The following is a 17,221-nucleotide window of genomic DNA, read 5'->3' as shown; positions in this document are numbered from 1 at the left end:
TGTATTCTTTTGCTTCTGCTTCTTTCCCTCAATCTGTGTGTGAGATTCATGTGTAGCAATAATGTGTTCTTTTTCTAGTGTTCCAGTACAGGAGTATTTATCCATTCTGCTGTTGATGGACATGTGGGGTGTTTCCAGGTTTGATTGATTATAGATAGTGGTGCTTTGAGGATTGTTTTAAAGGCCTTTTAGTGGACATGTATATGTATTTCCTAGTTTTGTCATAGAGTTGGTAAATATGCAACTTTATTAAATCTTGCCCACCAGTTTTCAAATTGATGCATCCATTTTTTACTCCCACAAGTAGCATATGAGAGTCCAAGTTGCTGTGTATGCTATTAAAACTTGGTATGTTGTGCTTCTCATTGTAGCTGTTCTGATGGGTTTGCAATGACTGTTGCATTTTGGTTTTAATATGTATTTCACTGATGATTAATAAAGTTAGATATGTATTTTTCTTGGCAGTTTGTTACCTTTGAGTCAATATCTATGACTAGGTTCTTTCCAGAAAAACGGAGAGCTTTTGTTTGAAGCAAAAAGGAAAACTGTCTATACATCTCCCTCCACCCCCCCACCCCCCGCCGCCAAGTGAAGTTTTAAAGTAGACTGCAATATATGAACAGATTAAAAGGAGTATTTCTTGAAAGGCAGCATAGCATAGTAATGAAAAACAGATTCTGGGCAGGATGCCTGGGTGGCTCAGACACTTAAGCATCTGCCTTTGGCTCAGGTCTTGGTCCCAGTGTCCTGGGACCAAGTTCCACAGAGGGCTCCTTGCTTAGCGAGTAGCCTGCTTCTTCCTCTGCCTGCCGCTCCCCCTGCTTATAAATCTACATGCTCTCTCTCTCTCTTACAAATAAATAAATGGCATCTTAGAAAACAAAAACAGATTCTGGGCCCAGACTTCTCCATTTGAAATTCGATTTTGTCACAACTGACTTTGGGCAAGTTACTTAACTTCTATTTGCTTCAGTTTCCTCAACTCCAAAATGAATGTAGTAATGATACTTTCATCATAAGGTTAATGTCAGGGTCAGATAAGTTTATATATAGCATGTAGCACAGTACGTGGTATATAGTAAGCACTATAAAATTTTAGCTGCTATCAGTAGTGGTGGTGATGGTGATATAAATTTATTTTACGAATTGATGTCAAGGTAGCTGATAAGAATAACAAGACTCTTGTTGAGCACAGATTTGAAATTGAGGTTCATGAATGATAGTTGCAATTTTACTTTAGACTCAACCTCCATTTTTTTTGTTTTGGTTGCATAATACCAAGAAAATCTTGATATACACAGATGAACAATTACAAATAGGTAAGGTTTACCCAGTAGTCTCAGGGTTAAGGTTTTAGATCAACTTAATTGACAAGAAGTAGTAGAAAACTTTTGTTTTGAAATTGTAGCTAAATATCCATATTTTGCTTGGATTTCCTGTATTTAAATAAAAACCACAGAAGCAGCCCTAAAAATTATTACAGTTTTAATACCCATTGTGTCACGATACATCTACATTACAAGTTTGTGTATTCCTGCTTTCAGCCAAAGAGCTGCAGTTTTTCTAATTAATGACATATTTTCAAGATACTCAACCAGGTAGAAAGTAAACATCGAATTTCATCAAATCAAGGATGACTTTACTGGGCAGCGCAAGATCTGCATTGTGTGGTGTTTGGTGTGTTAACATTAGGTATAGGGAAACATTCACGTGTGTCCTGTTGCTAGTTCATAGTTCCTTCTACGGCCTTCTGTTCATGGTGGTTACTTCTACAGCCATCTTCCAGGGCCACAGGCTTCGGCTAACTAGCAGTCTTGCATGCTTGCAGCTACCAGACCCTTAGACCAGCAGAACATTTCCAACTAATCTAAGTCTTTTAAACAAACTTAAATGAATATCTTGACACCTCCTGTAGCACCAGCCTCATTTTTTTCCAGCAGATTGTTTCTCACTACTCCTTAGGTGGCACGAGCTCCTCCAGACTGGCCAGTCTCCCCTCTCCTCACCACCACCACCACCACCACCGTAGTTTTGTGTTCCCTTCTCGGTGGTAGCAGTGCCCGTATGCTCTTCACATATGTCTTGAGTACTGTAATTTAATTTCTTTGTGGTCCTTCTTGGACCCCACCTTCTCTCAGAGTCATCCCTCTTTGATAGTTTTATTTCCTATGAAATCCTGTCCTAACATTCTGTATCTCAGGATCTAAAACTTAAAAAAGTGTATTACATAGTTGTACTCTGATCACTACCCCCAAATCAGTGCCACTCACAAACTCCATCAGCAGAGGGAGCTAAATAAAAGAAGATGAGTCCCTGGAATGAAGCCTGAAGCAGAAGTACTTGTGAACAAGGATGTTTTCACATACTGCCCAGTAGTAAAAAAGAGCTTGAATATCAGTGTTAGAAATGAATGATTTGGGTCCTCACCCCAGCCTAAAACTTACATGAGGGGATTTCTGAAATATTTTTGAGTATCACACTGAAATCCTATTTAAGGGGGATGACCTGATAAACATATGCATATTAGGAGAAGCAATCTAGTGTTTAGGGGATTTTTTTAAACCCAGTTTACCGCCCCCCCCCCCCGAATTCTTTATTAAGGAAGGTGAAATGAGGTCTCTAATTTGAGAAGTACTGAGTCGTAAAGTTGCTAAGAAATAAGGATAACCTGTTCCAGGTTTTAAGGATGGAATTTTTTAAAGTAAATTTTTTATATTTTGTTCTGATTAAATATATGTATCTTAATTTCAGTTAGCAGACTTGAAGAAAGAGAAGCAGAATTGAAGAAGGAATATAACGCATTACATCAGAGACACACTGAGGTGGGTTTCTGGGTTGTTCTTACCATATTAATATTGAACTAAAGGAATTGAGCTGAGAAGTTATATTTATATCTTAATTTTTCTTTGAAAGTCAGCTAATATAATTCCTGGGGATTATATGCAGAAAACATCAAATTTCATGTAGCATTTACCTTGTTACCAAATGTTGACTTCTGTTGTTTTTTTAATCTGGAATTAACTATTCATGGGTGAGAATTAGTGTGCCACAAAATAGTGTAATTACTAAGGCAGTTCCAATAGTTGTTTCTTTGGCCAGCTAAGTACAAAGTAATGTGTGTGTAATAAAAAGTATATATGATGCTAATATGACAGAATTGATTTAATTTATTTTGTTAACCAGTTGGGAAATGATGGATTGGTAAATTGTTGGTAAAGAGTTTCCGTATTTATAATCTACTATAAAGGGCTTATTTGCTTTAAGCTCGTAACAAATAGTATAAACACAAATTGTGTATTAAATCAAAATGACTCTAAAATAGGTTTTCTGTATGAAATTTCAGTAATTTTAAGTTAATAACTCTAGTACAAAATCTCTTTAAAGCAAATTAGAAAATGTGCCCAAACATCTTTTACCTTTTTATAATTCTCTGTGAGCCTTTCATCTGCTGCCTTTGTTGCAGTCTCCTGACTGTGAAAATTGTTTTTGCGCTTCATGGTCAGTCAGGGTGGGGTCACAAACCTCAATAAATAGAATTTTCATAGACTCAAGCACTATTTGTTACATGAAAAAATAATTCCTCTTTTTTTTCCCCCCGTTTCTTATCCAAATCTCCCAGGATACAGATGGTTCCAGTCTTCAGCTTCCATTTTTCTTTCATTAATTTGTGATCTCTTATCCTGCCTGTGGTAGAAACCTATATTGTTGCTTTCAAGGATTTGCTTTGGCGTAATACGATTAATACTTTCTTGAGGAGGGGTTGGAATTTCTGACATAGGAGGTTTGATTATTACTGTCTTAGCTTTTTGTAGCCACCTGTGAAGAATTGATATTCAGTGGTGGAGGGAAAAGTTTGGCTACAGAGATTTGGAACCATGGAGCCCTGGGAAGACAGGAATAGCTTAAACAGTGGCCTTGTCAGTGTGAGAAGAATACCCACATTTTGATTAGATGGCAGTCAGTAGATATTAAGACTGTTCAGAAATGATTGATGGGGCACCTGGGTGACTCAGTCAGTTAAGTGACCAACTCGTGGTATCATCTAAGAAACTAAGCTCCATCATCCATCCCCATTTCATTATTATTTTTATTATTATTATGTTTCTATCCCATTTTAGAGATTGACGTTTAGAAAGGGAATATGTAGTGATTTGTTCCAAATTCCATGCTGGTATGTGGCTGGATTTGAACCTAGGTCTGTCATATTCTGTTGCCTTGATTTTCAGTAATACTTTCAGGTTATGGAACATAATGAGCATTAAAAGCACTAGAAATTTTTCTGTGCCTTTTTGCTTTCTGGCATTGCAAAAACGTTAAGAATAGGGGCATCTGGGTGGCTCATTCGGTTAAGGTTAAGAGTCTGCCTTCTGCTCAGGTCATGATCCCAGGGTCCTGGGATTGTCATTCCCATATCCTTGCTCAGCAGGGGAGCCTCCTTCTCCCTCCCTGTTCCTGCTCCTGCAGGCGTGCTAGCTCTCTCTCTCTCTCACCTCTCTGTCAAATAAATAAATAAAATGCTTTTATTATGTGGTGATTAAAAAAAAAAAAGAATAGTGGCCTTGCAGCTATAAGATAAATGATTCTTGGGCTGTGCAGAGAGAGATCCATGGCCAACACGATTAAAGGGCCACTTTTCTCCAAAACCTCACTTACTGCCTTACTTCCCCATTTTAGCTGAGCTGACAGTCAGCCTTTGCTGTGATATTTCTATGCGGAGGGAGTAGGGGTTTTCCAGACAGTGTGCTTGGGATCCTTCTGGATCTGCCAAGTGTTTGTTGCTGAGGCCACTCCTGAATAAGTGTGAATTAATATATATACCTGAGAAAATGGAGAGTTGTAGTTATGAGATGAGGAAGGATGGGGCTAGTGGACCCAATAGTAGATTATCTAAAGCATGCCCTCTTTTACTATCTCATCTCTCTCTCTCTTTTTTTTAAGATTTTATTTATTTATTTGACAGAGATCACAAGTAGACAGAGAGGCAGGTAGAGAGGGGTGTGGGGAAGCAGGCTCCCCACCGAGCAGAGAGCCCGATGCGGGGGCTCGATCCCAGGACCCTGGGATCATGACCTGAGCTGAAGGCAGAGGCATAACCCACTGAGCCACCTAGGCGCCCCTCATCTTTCTTTCTTTTGTCTGGCACCGCTGATCCTGGCCTCCCATTCACTTTTTTTTTTTTTTTTAAAGCAGATCTCTATTGTGTAATGAAAATTTTTTTAAGTTAAAAAATTTTATGTACAATTTATTAAATTTCTACTTTTTTGATGCATTTACAGAATATAGTGCATTTTTTATTTCGGACGTCAGGAAATGCTTTAGGGTGTGGGGTTTTCTTGTGGGTGTGAGGAAGAAAGAACAATGAGTTTATCGCCTGCCTAGAAAATTGACTAAAAGGGCAAATACAACACTGGTCCGGGAATGCTTAACTTTTTGACGACTGAGTCAGAGGGACTTGAGTTCTGACCCTAAAGCCAACTAGCTAATGGCATTTAGAACACAGTTGATCATTAACTAGCTGGGCAAGTTATTTTAATCTTAAGCTGGAGTTCATAAAATTCTAATATTGTTGTGAGGATAAAATGAAACTGGTTCTAAATGCATTGGGTGACTTATGCTCAATAAATGTTAGCTGTCATTTTCTTATTCTGTACTATAGAGTGCTAGTTTAATTGGGTTGGAACCAACTTCATTACATGGAATTTTGTAATTATATATGGGACATATCATTTGAAGAAGGAATCAGTCTTTTGAAGGTTTAGATTTCAACATTTTATAAATTAAAAAAAAACAAACACCCAAAAAACCCGAATCATTTAAAACAAGAATCAATCTGTAGAGTGGACTATTTAGGAGGAGTAGATTCTGTCTTTGCATTTATACAAATGCCTTTGCATTTATAACTTTTATTTTTCTATATTGAATAAATAGAGTACTATCAAGGCAGTGTAGGGGAGGTTTCTATTTTCTTCATATGAGTGCTCAAGGAAACTTGGATTCTTTCATCTGAGCAAATCAATTGCATATGATTACTATCCAGTATATAAAAATTCAACTTGGGTTTTCTAAAATCTTTTGAAAATATAAGCTTATATCTCTTTGGCCCAACCATCACTTTGTTACATTAGTTTCATTTTTGTTTTTTTCCTTAAAAGTTCTTCTTGATTCAAGAAGAAAACAGTTCATTATTTCTGACTTGCTGACACAAAGACAAAACTGTATTTCTGCAGATACATTCTTTAAATTGGGGATAAAGAGAAAATATAAATTTTTAAAAATATTTTATTTATTAATTTGACAGAGAGAGAGATCACAAGTAAGCAGAGCAGCGGGTGGGGGGGAAGCAGGCTCCCCGCTTAGCAGAGACAATGCGGGGCTCAGTCCCAGGACCCTGAGATCATGACCTGAGCCAAAGGTAGAGGCTTAACCCACTGAGCCACCCAGATGCCCTGAGAAAATATAAATTTAAAATAGAAGATATGTAGGGGTGTGTGGGTGGCTCAGTGGGTTAAGCCTCTGCCTTCGGCTCAGGTCATGATCTCAGGGTCCTCGGATAGAGCCCTGCGCAGGGAGCCTGATATTGTTGTGAGGATATCTCTGCCTGCCTCTCTGCCTACTTGTGATCTCTGTCTGTCAAATAAATAAATAAAATCTTAAAAAAAAAAGATATGTAAATTTAAAACTTAAAAAAATACCTTCATATACTATATCCCTGTAATTCTACATTAATTTTACTTAGCCTGATAAAATTCTTATTTAGACAATCCTAATTGGGAAACAGCCTGATTGATTTTCTTATGATGTTTGATTTGATAGATTTGTCTTTTTTTTTTTTTTTAAGATTTTATTTATTTATTTGACAGAGATCACAAGTAGGCTGAGAGGCAGGCAGAGAGAGAGAGGGGAGGAAGCAGGCTCTGCATTGAGCAGAGAGCCTCCATCCCAGGACCCTGGGATCATGACCTGAGCCAAAGGCAGAGGCTTTAACCCACTGAGCCACCCAGGCGCCCCAGATTTACTTGTCTTAATTCATGCATCACTTCACCTTTCTGTTTATTTGAAGTAAACACTTTCAGATTGACATATTTAATTTTTCTACATACATGCCAAGTAAGATTTTGCCAACAAAAATGTGCTTTTTAAAAATTTTACGTTTGGTGCTCACTTCGGCAGCACATATACTAAAAATTTTATGTTTGTTCAAAATCTTGTTTCTTTCAATAGTTATGCTTTTAATATGCTACAGTGCATATGTCAAGTTATATTGAAATTGAAATCCATGTTCACATAGCTCAAGTTTAGAAACTTCCATAGCTGTTCCATGCCTTTTTAAGCATTCAAGGAATATTCAAATTTTAAGAATTCAAAGTCCCAAGAAAAGTCATCAACGTTTTCTTGTCTACTTTTCAAATTTACATTCTTTTAGATTGCTAACATACCTTTTCTTACTCTTTAACATTTATTTTTTCTTATCCTATCATGTTAGTATCTAGCAAAGGCCTTTTGAATTTATGATTGAAATTTTGAATTTTACATGTTTTATTGCCATGTAAATGTAAAAGTTGAACTGTATATTACCAAAAACTAAATAGGATTATAGAATTTCATAACAGTTTACATACTTGATATTCTTGAAGCATTTACTTCCGTATTCAGCCTGTCTATCTTATGGCTCCTTATCCAAGATTTAAAATCAGTACTCTAATGGGGCACTTGGCTGGCTCAGTCAGTAGAGCATGGGACTCTTTGTGTCAGGGTTGTGAGTTTGAACTCCACGTACATAAAAATAAAATCTTTAAAAGCTAAATAAATAAATAAAAATAAAATCAAAGTGCTCTGATTTTTCATTTTATTTGCTAGTAGATGATTACATTAAGTAATGATACCAATAAATTAACAATCAAATGTAAGAGAAAATATCTTAGCATTCATTCATTCTTTATATCTATGTATTTGAGAGAGAAAGGAAGGGTGTATGTTTGGGGGGGATGCCGGCTGCAGGAGAAAGAGAAGCCGATTCCTGCTGTGCAGGGAGCCCGACATGGGGCTCAATCCCAGAACCCTTAAATCATGACCTAGATCATGACCTGAACCAAAGGCAGACACTAACTGAGCCACCCAGGTGCCCCATATTTTAGCATTCTTTTAACAAAATCTGTAGGTACAGGAAATAAACATCTTAGTATTAAGTTAAATGAAATTACTTAGTTAATTTGAAAGTGATATTTACTGTGAATCCTTTGTAAAATGGGAAAGCATCACCACATCAGAGTATGGTTTCTTCTTAAGTTTCATGTTAATTTCTTTGTTTCCCATTTTAGTGAATGGATTTCCCTAACGACCTTTTATTTTTATCAGCGGTCTTTTATCACCTCCTTCCCAATGCCTATATCCTAACGTGTGTTATTTATGTCAAAATTATATCTTTTAATAGCATCACATGTTGTTGAAAAAAGTTTTTGCTATGCTAAGCAACATGTTGGCTACTTCTTTGGGCACCAGCATCCTTAAATGTAAGCATTTGCATATATTCCTTTGCCATTTAAAATTTTTTCATCATTAATATTCTTTTGCATGGAACTGTGGGTAGTCTGATAAGTATGAAATTTCTACAAAAATGTTTCCCTTGTTAAAACACTGTTTTTATTTCAGATATTAGCCTTAAAATTTGCATATTTTTTCTTTCTTCAAAATAGATGATCCATAATTATATGGAACACTTAGAAAGAACAAAACTTCATCAGCTCTCAGGGAGTGAACAACTAGAATCCACAGCTCATAGTAGAATTAGGTAAGCTTTGTCAAACATTTTGCCTTGAGAAAAATCGAAATAATCTGTTTGTTTCTGTTTCTCCCTGTTCTTTAATCCTGGAACAATAGTTAGGCTGATTCACAAAGCTCTCTCTCAAAAAGCATGGTTGGAATGCTATAGGAGAGAATAGCATAGAAAAATAGAAACAGCCTGCACTATTGAAAAGGTAAATCGTGAGCCATGCCATCTAAGCAATGTATCGAGGTATTTTGATTGTTTTGTAATGCTCAAAGGAGATTATACTAGGTTTAAATTTTTCTGATTTGTGGGGGTGCTGAAAATTGTCATTTCTCCTGTACAATTGGTTTAAAGTCCTTTTTATTACCGAGAGGCATGTTTGAAAGGGTTAGACTTCTGTTTGATGTAGGAGTGTGAATAAATTATGTAGATCTCCCAAGCACTGTAGCCAATGAGCTAAGCCAGGACTCTTAGTGGAGAGGAAAATAGTTAATAGGCGGGCTGTCGCTCTGGATTGCTGCATAAATGCTAGGAGCAGCAGCTCTATGGTTATGAGGTGGGGAGAGCAGGATGACGTCATCGCTTCGGAGCTGCTGCAGGATGGAGTGGAAAGCTGCTGCTGATGGCATTGTTTTTGTGGCAGCAGCTGAATGACAGATCCTCACTACAAAGATACCCCTTTGGCCCCTGTGTAGGCCTCCTGGTTCGGGTGTTTCACCATGCCAGCACAGCGCCATGAGTCCTGGATGCATGCTGCTGTTTGTGTTTGGCTTTGTTGGCGGGGCGGTGGTCATTAATTCTGCTATCTTAGTGTCTCTCTCTGTTTTGCTGCTTGTGCACTTTTCTATTTCTACCGGTGTGCCAGCTCTGACGCAGAACCTACCAAGGATACTCAGGTACTCTAGTCTCTCTTAGAAGCCCCTGTTTAGTTGGTCTTTCTCACATTTTTAGCTTCACAGGTCTGCTTTGTAACCATTTCTGTTGCAGATTGAAACAATGGAAAATGGCCTGAAGCTAGGATTTTCTCTTCTTATTTGTAGTCATTTTCAGGCCATCACCTAGGGATACGGCTTTGTCTTTGGAAACTACGACTTAAGAAAAGGATTTTCATATTGTACTTATGCATTAGTACAAGGTCAGTGTGGTTTTGTTTTAGGCAGAGTGTTCAGAGAGTGAAGGGAGAGCAAGAGTAAAACATTGGTCCAAGTTTATACAACCTCTGTGTTTAGCATCTGAGCATTTGGGGGCCAGTATCTTTTATGCTGAGACTTAGAGTCAGGTAGACACAGGCCGTAGGTATTTATTTTGTTCCGTTATCCTTTGATGGACATTTAGGCATCATTTTTGCAATTTTTGATAGTAACTCCGGGGAACTGACAATTTAAATATTTTCTTTCTAAAAAAAAATCTATTTTAAGGTGAAAGGATTTAAACCTTTTAGGGCCAGGAATGCATTTCCCCCCTCATTATTTACACATCAAAGTTGTGAAAGCTTTACAAAGCCTATTCACTATTGTTTTGTCAGTCGTTGCCCTTTCTTTGTAGACTTGGGTGACAAATATCCGTGCCTGCTTGTGGGGGTAGTCATTAATCTCTGGAGCTTTGCTGCTGCTCACTCTGCTCACCCTGTAAGAACCGTCTTCTACATCTTCAATTTCAGGGTTGGGTGTCTTTTGTTTTCCAACTCCTTAAACTAAAGCCATCAGATTTGTTCAGATTTCCGCTTTGTTCCCCGGTTTTAAAGGAAGGTTCATGGTGTTGAGCTTTTATTATTTAAATGTTTACTTAAAATCCTCAGCTTGTGGATTTAGATAAATTAAGAGAAATTAAACTAGTAAGTTCCCTCAAGGTGTTCTTTTTATTCATTGGTCGGTTGGTGTTTAACATTAGTTTAAGGCCCAGAAGTCAGATTTCATCTGTGATCTAAAATTAGATACTTGGCCATTTATTTTCTTTCCTGATTTTATAAAAATTGTAAGAAATCTTACCACTTTTGTATATTTAATACACAAAAGATTAGTTTATATGTATATTTAGGCTTTTAGGAAATTAAAAAGACCTTAACTCAAGAATATGTAACATTAAAATAAGGCTAATTTGAAAGGGCTATGTAAGGTTTCGGTCTGTTGGAGATGGCAGTGCTGTGCTGTGCCACGCAGTGCCGTGCTGAGGGTGAGGGGAAGAGGCTTTGGAGCTGGGCCCCCGAGGCTAGAAATACTCTGCCACATGGGAGCTGTAGGACCTTTGGCAAGTCGCTTAAAATCTCTGTACCCAAGTTTCCTCCCCTGATGTTCTTACCCTTTGGATAGTTTTAAAAATCAAGTGTGAGATGATTATTTTTTATTTAATCTGTTGCAAGACATTTAGTAAGCCAAACAAGTAAATAATTTGTGGTCATTTATATATGCACCCCATTTTTAGCAGAACTCTGGCTATTTTACTGACAAAAATACCTTATGATTAAATTCAAAAAGTTCCTCGACACAAATTTGCTGATGATGTAGTGGAAAAAAGATATCAAAGTCTTCAATATTAAGATTAAATTGTCAAGAAATAGGTAGGTTCCAAGGAAAGTACGTGGGCCTTGGAGGGCAACGGTCTGACTTTGAGCCCCATCTCTGTGAATTACTAGTGCTTAATGTCTCTGAACTTCACTTTTCCTACTCTGAAAACTGGGGAAATAATCCCTATTTCCATATGAAGATTAAATGAGATAATTAAACCATCTTTTGTGCTTGCTACATGGTGAATGTTGAACAATCTTTTTAAAATTTTATTAATGGTTATTTGTTTTAAATGTGCATAGAGCCAAGAACCTGTTTCAAAACATAATTGAGAATTTATTTATACACAGGTTACATTTAAATAACCAACTAAAAAATGAATATATGGGACTAAGTTTTTAAAAGAATATAACAAGGATTCTGATAGTTGAAGATGGCTTTGTTTCTAAACAGTGGCAGCATATTGAAACATGTTGAAACCCCCAGGGTTTAAACCTGTTACTTGATGTTTTTCCAAATGTATCCCCATTCTTTGGTTTCTTCCATGAGTTTCACTGAAGCACTTAAAATATGTACAGTACTAAACATGTGCACCAACATAATTTAGGACATAAACATTGAACTTTCAGGTTTTTTTTTTAAGTAGGATTCTAACTGACTTGGATAATTACATGTCCTTTTTCCCTTCAACTCATGATTTCTTATTAGTAAATAAGGAGAAAAAAACTAGTATGTAGTAATATTGTTTTCAAGCTTTGAAACAGTGTGACCCAGAGCATCAGGACTTTCTTGATAGTCTCTGCAGAAAAATGCCCTTCCTCTAGAGCAGTTTCTAAATGATTAACACAAGCAGTATAAAGGAGAGTGAATTCTACTGGTATTTTGGATTGTACGCTTAGTTAACAGGAGTGGAAAAGCAAAACTTGGCTCCATAGCAGACTCTTTCATCCAGTAGTTTTATACTTCTTCTTTATTTGATATGTGTGAAAACAAATGTGTTGTCTGTCATTCATATAGGAAGATAATTCTAATGACTGGCCTGTGTTTTGATTTCTGTTAGCAGTGTGATGAATTTGCACGAAATCTATATTATCTTTTCTTTGCTTTTTAGGTTAGAGAGCTTTCCCTTAAACTATTCCATTAAATTCACACCGTTTTTGCTTAAGTTATTCAGATATGTTAAAAAATAAAAAGCCATTTAGTAGTTCTTAGATCCTTACATTATTGGTTCTCAAAATACTGCTCCCCAGCCCCAAATTGAGGGACAATCAGACAACAACTTTTTATTTTGTCAAGTATGGATGTTAAAACAAAATTTGCTTTCTAGTCATTGTCATCATCATTTGAGGAAAGAAAGAGATTTAAAATCAAAGTAGCAGAAAAGATGTAGAAAAAGGTCCATCCATCATTTTCAGGAAAGAACAGGTTTTGTGATATATGGAAATGTTTATGTGTACAATATGGCCTATATCATCCAATAAGGATATAATAAATAATGTCTCTTCACTATGAACTTAGGAAAACTTTATTGATGAGCCAGCCTTAAGGAATTATTGGTCTAAACAGATTAGCTGAGTAGTTACTTTACTTTTTGTCATTTGGTTGTTCTGGAAGCTCATAGACACAAACTTATATTTGTTTTTAAAGTCTAGCCTTTTACTGTGCAGCCTACCTGCATTTAAATTTTCCAAAATCAAATAGGTAAAGTACCAAGTGTAAAGAAATGATGAATAATTAGCTAATAGGGAAAAGTCCTGTTTTATTTCCTTGTGTAAGGAGACCTTTAACCAGGCGCAATCTCTCAATCCTTTCCCTTCACCCAATCTTTAAGAAGGAGTTCTGACAGTTTTACTAATTACTAAGGTAATTAGGAATGGGAGAGCATATCCTTTGTGTTAAGTGAAGGCCAATTTCAAGAGACTTAAGTTTCTTGTTACAAAAATGAGCTTTCAGAATAAAGGACTTATTTAGTAAAACTGAATATTTTCCCACTTTTTTTCCCCCCACGTTTATTTATAATCTCAGTGTTTCTGTTCTAATTTACATTCTTACCAGTAGAGGTATGTGTTCCAGGAGGTTCCAAAGCTTTAGTGTCCTTTTTTTTTTTTTTTTTTTTTTTTGCCAGTTTCTACTTTTTTGGGTTAATGACCCAGGACAACCTCTTCCTAGCCTGGTTGCCATCCTCTAAAAAGCCCTTTTTATTTGTAATCTAGGTATCACCAAAGGATATGTTTCTTGTTGAAATTCTGTTAGTATTAAAATTGTAACTCTTTTTGCTCATTGAAATTTCCCACAAAACATTGGAAACCCTACAGTCTTTTATAGAATTTTTGGGCTGCCTTGTTTGGAAAAACTAACAGTGGTGTTCTCACATGAACTGTGATTGAAAGGAAGGCATGTATTGGTTCTGTAGAAAAGCTTTCCTGCTGTTAAGGATTAAAACTCTTAGAGTTTATTTTGCCGCTTAATCAGTAGTCCTGATTTAAATTATACATCGATTTTCTGTTAGGCAGAAAAGATGCACCCCGAAGAGGCTTGGGCAAATAACAAGGTATTGGTTTGAGGATTTGGGAAGTGTAGAAGCAAGGATGGGATTCACTTTCAAAGGAGGAGGTTGCCAGTTTTCCTAGGGCTAATGTAAGCATGAGTGAAAATTTAGTAGCTTTTGTCCCTGTGAAACCAGACCAGAGACTGCTCCCTAAGGGAAGAATTCATCAGTAACTTGCAAGATTTCCTAAACTATTAGTTTACTACTTTTCCTAGTTAATTTTTTGGGGCTAATTTGAACTTCTGAGAGTATCCTTTTTCTTTGGTAAGTGTACTTGTCTAGATAGGCAGATGTTATTTTTTAAGCGTGATTATTCTAAAACAGTGACATCCCAGGCTTATTACTTATAGTCATGATGAACAGAAATTAAAAAGGAATGAATGAATGCTTAATTTTTTTCTCCCCTCTTCAATAGAAAAGAACGTCCTATATCATTAGGGATTTTCCCATTACCTGCTGGAGACGGATTGCTTACACCTGACACTCAGAAAGGTGGTGAGACCCCTGGATCAGAGCAATGGAAATTTCAGGACTTAAGTCAACCTCGTTCTCATACTAGTCTGAAGGTAAGCTTCATTCTGCCAAAATCTTCAGTTTACATTGTATAAACTTTTGTATCCAAATTGAAGTACTAGATAGCTAAAACATAAAAAAATGAAAGTTTGTATACATGTTATCATGGAAAACTAATGCCTTTTATTTATCTTTTGCCTTTTTTTAAAATTGGAAATGAGTTCTTCCCAAAGAGTTGGGTTTTTACTATTCTTTTTCAAGTTATATAGGAAAACAAAAGTCAAGCATTTTTATATCTTGATTAATATACTAATGACACTAATTACCAACATTTCTATTTGATTTAGGCTATTTTGATATTTATTTGGTCATACAAGTTTTAAGTGGGATAATTAATGAATGTAATAATGTTTTTTAGAATTTAAAATCATTGGGGGACGCCTGGGTGGCTCAGTTGGTTAAGCAGCTGCCTTCGGCTCAGGTCAGGATCGAGTCCCACATTGGGCTCCTTGCTCGGCAGGGAGCCTGCTTCTCCCTCTGCCTCTGTCTGCCATTCTGTCTGCCTGTGCTCGCTCTCTCTCCCCCCCTCTCTCTGACAAATAAATAAAATCTTTAAAAAAAAAAAAAAATCATTGGTACCCGAAATCCTTAGCTCACTGTTGGAAGCTTCACAATTTAGTAAGGCTTCATTTTATTTTTTTTAAAACGTGATTTTTTTTCCCTCAAACCTCTTCATAAAGCAATATCCAAAAGTATATTGTGTTTAGGTAAAAAGCCCTAGTGTTAGTTCATTATAGATTATACTTTTTTTTTTATTTTTTTTTAAAGATTTATTTTATTTTATTTATTTGACAGAGAGAGATCACAGGTAGGCAAAGAGGCTGGCAGAGAGAGAGAGAGAGAGAGGGAAGCAGGCTCCCTGCCGAGCAGAGAGCCTGATGCGGGACTCGATCCCAGGACCCCGAGATCACGACCTGAGCCGAAGGCAGCGGCTTAACCCACTGAGCCACCCAGGTGCCCCTAGATTATACTTTTGACTAAGAACATACCATTGAATATAAGTATAATTAATAATATACTGTAAGAGGGAAGATATACTAATAGTTTAAAAAGTATTAGGGGCGCCTGGGTGGCTCAGTGGGTTAAGCCGCTGCCTTCAGCTCAGGTCATGATCTCAGGGTCCTGGGATCGAGTCCCGCATCGGGCTCTCTGCTCAGCGGGGAACCTGCTTCCCTCTCTCTCTCTCTGCCTGCCTCTCCATCTACTTGTGATTTCTCTCTGTCAAATAAATAAATAAAATCTTTAAAAAAAAAAAATAAAAAATAAAAAGTATTTAAAGTTGGGGCACCTGGCTGGCTCAGAAGAGCATGCAGCTCTTGATCTTGAGGTCTTAAGTTTGAGTCCCATGATGGGAGTGTAGAGATTACTATATACCTACATACATATATATATATGTATACATACATAAACTTAAAAAAATTAAAATTATATTCTATATCTTATAAAGTCAATTTTTGAAAAGAGAATATTGATTATAAAAGAATCTTGTATTATAACATCTATCATAATACGGGCCACCTCTAATGAATACAAATAAATTACATCTTATCTCCTTTTCTTCCTTTCTTTTTTTCCAAAGTACTTATTATGGTCTAAGATAGCCCTTCTACTTTTAAAATACTAAGTCATTTACTTAATTACTTTGTCTGTTTCTCTCCATTCAGAAAGTAATGTCCATGTGGTGTATTTGCTGCTGTAGCAGTTTGTCGTGGCCACTCAGAAGGTGTTTGCTGAATGAATTAGTTTTAGATGTTAGGAAGACTTTTTTGGGATAATATAAATGGTCTCTCAGCCCTAGTAGGTAGATGCATTTTGAATCATTTCACTGCCTTTTGAAATGTGCTCAAAACAGTAAGCAATCAATAAATATTTGATAGCTTTTCTCCCACTGAAAAGTCTTTTTAAAAAATTATTTATTTATTTATTTGACAGAGAGAGAGAGAGAGAGAGATCACAAATAGGCAGAGAGGCAGGCAGAGAGAGGGGGGGAGCAGGCTCCCTGCTGAACAGAGAACCCTGGCCGTGATTGTATAGTGGTTAGTACTCTTAGTTGTGAACAGAGAACCCTATGCCATGAGGGGCTTGATTCTAGGACGCTGGGATCATGACCTGAGCCTAAGGCAGAGGCTTTAACCCACTGAGCCATCCAGGCGCCCCCTGAAAAGTATTTTTAACATTAAGACTGACCTCCCACTTTCTCCCGCTCTTTTGTTTGTTGCTCAGTTTATGAGAAGCTGATCATGCAGCTAGCTGCTCAGTATCAGTCCCCAGTGATGCTGCTAGGAAATGCTCTAATTCTTTACTCCTCCTGCCACACTGGCTTCTTTTTTAAAAACCTGCCTTTAGGTTTACTAGGTCTTCCAAAACACCCATCCCTCAATTCGCCTACTTACCATATCCCTTTCCCAAAACAAAATTAAGTAGGAGGGATACTTTTAGTACATCAAAAATGTATACCATATGGTAACTATATTTTAATTATATTCCAAAAAGGAACTTTAAGATTTTTTATTTATATATTTGACAGAGAGAGATCACAAGTAGGCAGAGAGGCAAGCAGAGAGAGAGAGAGGAGGAAGCAGGCTCCCTGCTGAGTAGAGAGCCTGATGCGGAACTCGATCCCAGGACCCTGAGATCATGACCTGAGCCGAAGGCAGCGGCTTAACCCACTGAGCCACCCAGGCGCCCCCAAAAAGGAACTTTAAAGAGAAGATTATTATAATTCTCTTGTTGCTTTAATCCAGCAACATGCTGTGACAGAACTTTATTGAAAGTTATAAACTGATTAATAGGTTGTTAATATGTACTTAAGCCTGAGAGGTTTTATTT

The 17,221-nt window shown here is 36.9% G+C and overlaps 1 protein-coding gene across 5 annotated transcripts in view; it reads left to right on the top strand.

Annotated features, from left to right (window-relative positions):
* SPAG9 (sperm associated antigen 9) overlaps window positions 1–17,221 on the top strand; it is a 139,247-nt gene that overhangs the window by 51,556 nt on the left and 70,470 nt on the right. For 3 of the 5 annotated variants that reach the window (XM_059378821.1, XM_059378820.1, XM_059378824.1), the window contains 3 exons: window positions 2,752–2,822; window positions 8,694–8,788; window positions 14,235–14,385. In XM_059378821.1, the coding sequence (XP_059234804.1) occupies window positions 2,752–2,822; window positions 8,694–8,788; window positions 14,235–14,385 (317 nt within the window). Of the gene's footprint in view, window positions 1–2,751; window positions 2,823–8,693; window positions 8,789–9,323; window positions 9,664–14,234; window positions 14,386–17,221 lie in introns of those variants that run through there. The other 2 variants (XM_059378822.1, XM_059378823.1) reach the window with 2 other exon arrangements.

The sequence above is a fragment of the Mustela nigripes genome, chromosome 16 (genome assembly GCF_022355385.1).
Source record: "Mustela nigripes isolate SB6536 chromosome 16, MUSNIG.SB6536, whole genome shotgun sequence".
NCBI lineage: Eukaryota > Metazoa > Chordata > Mammalia > Carnivora > Mustelidae > Mustela > Mustela nigripes.
This window is presented reverse-complemented; position numbering and strand designations above follow the sequence as displayed.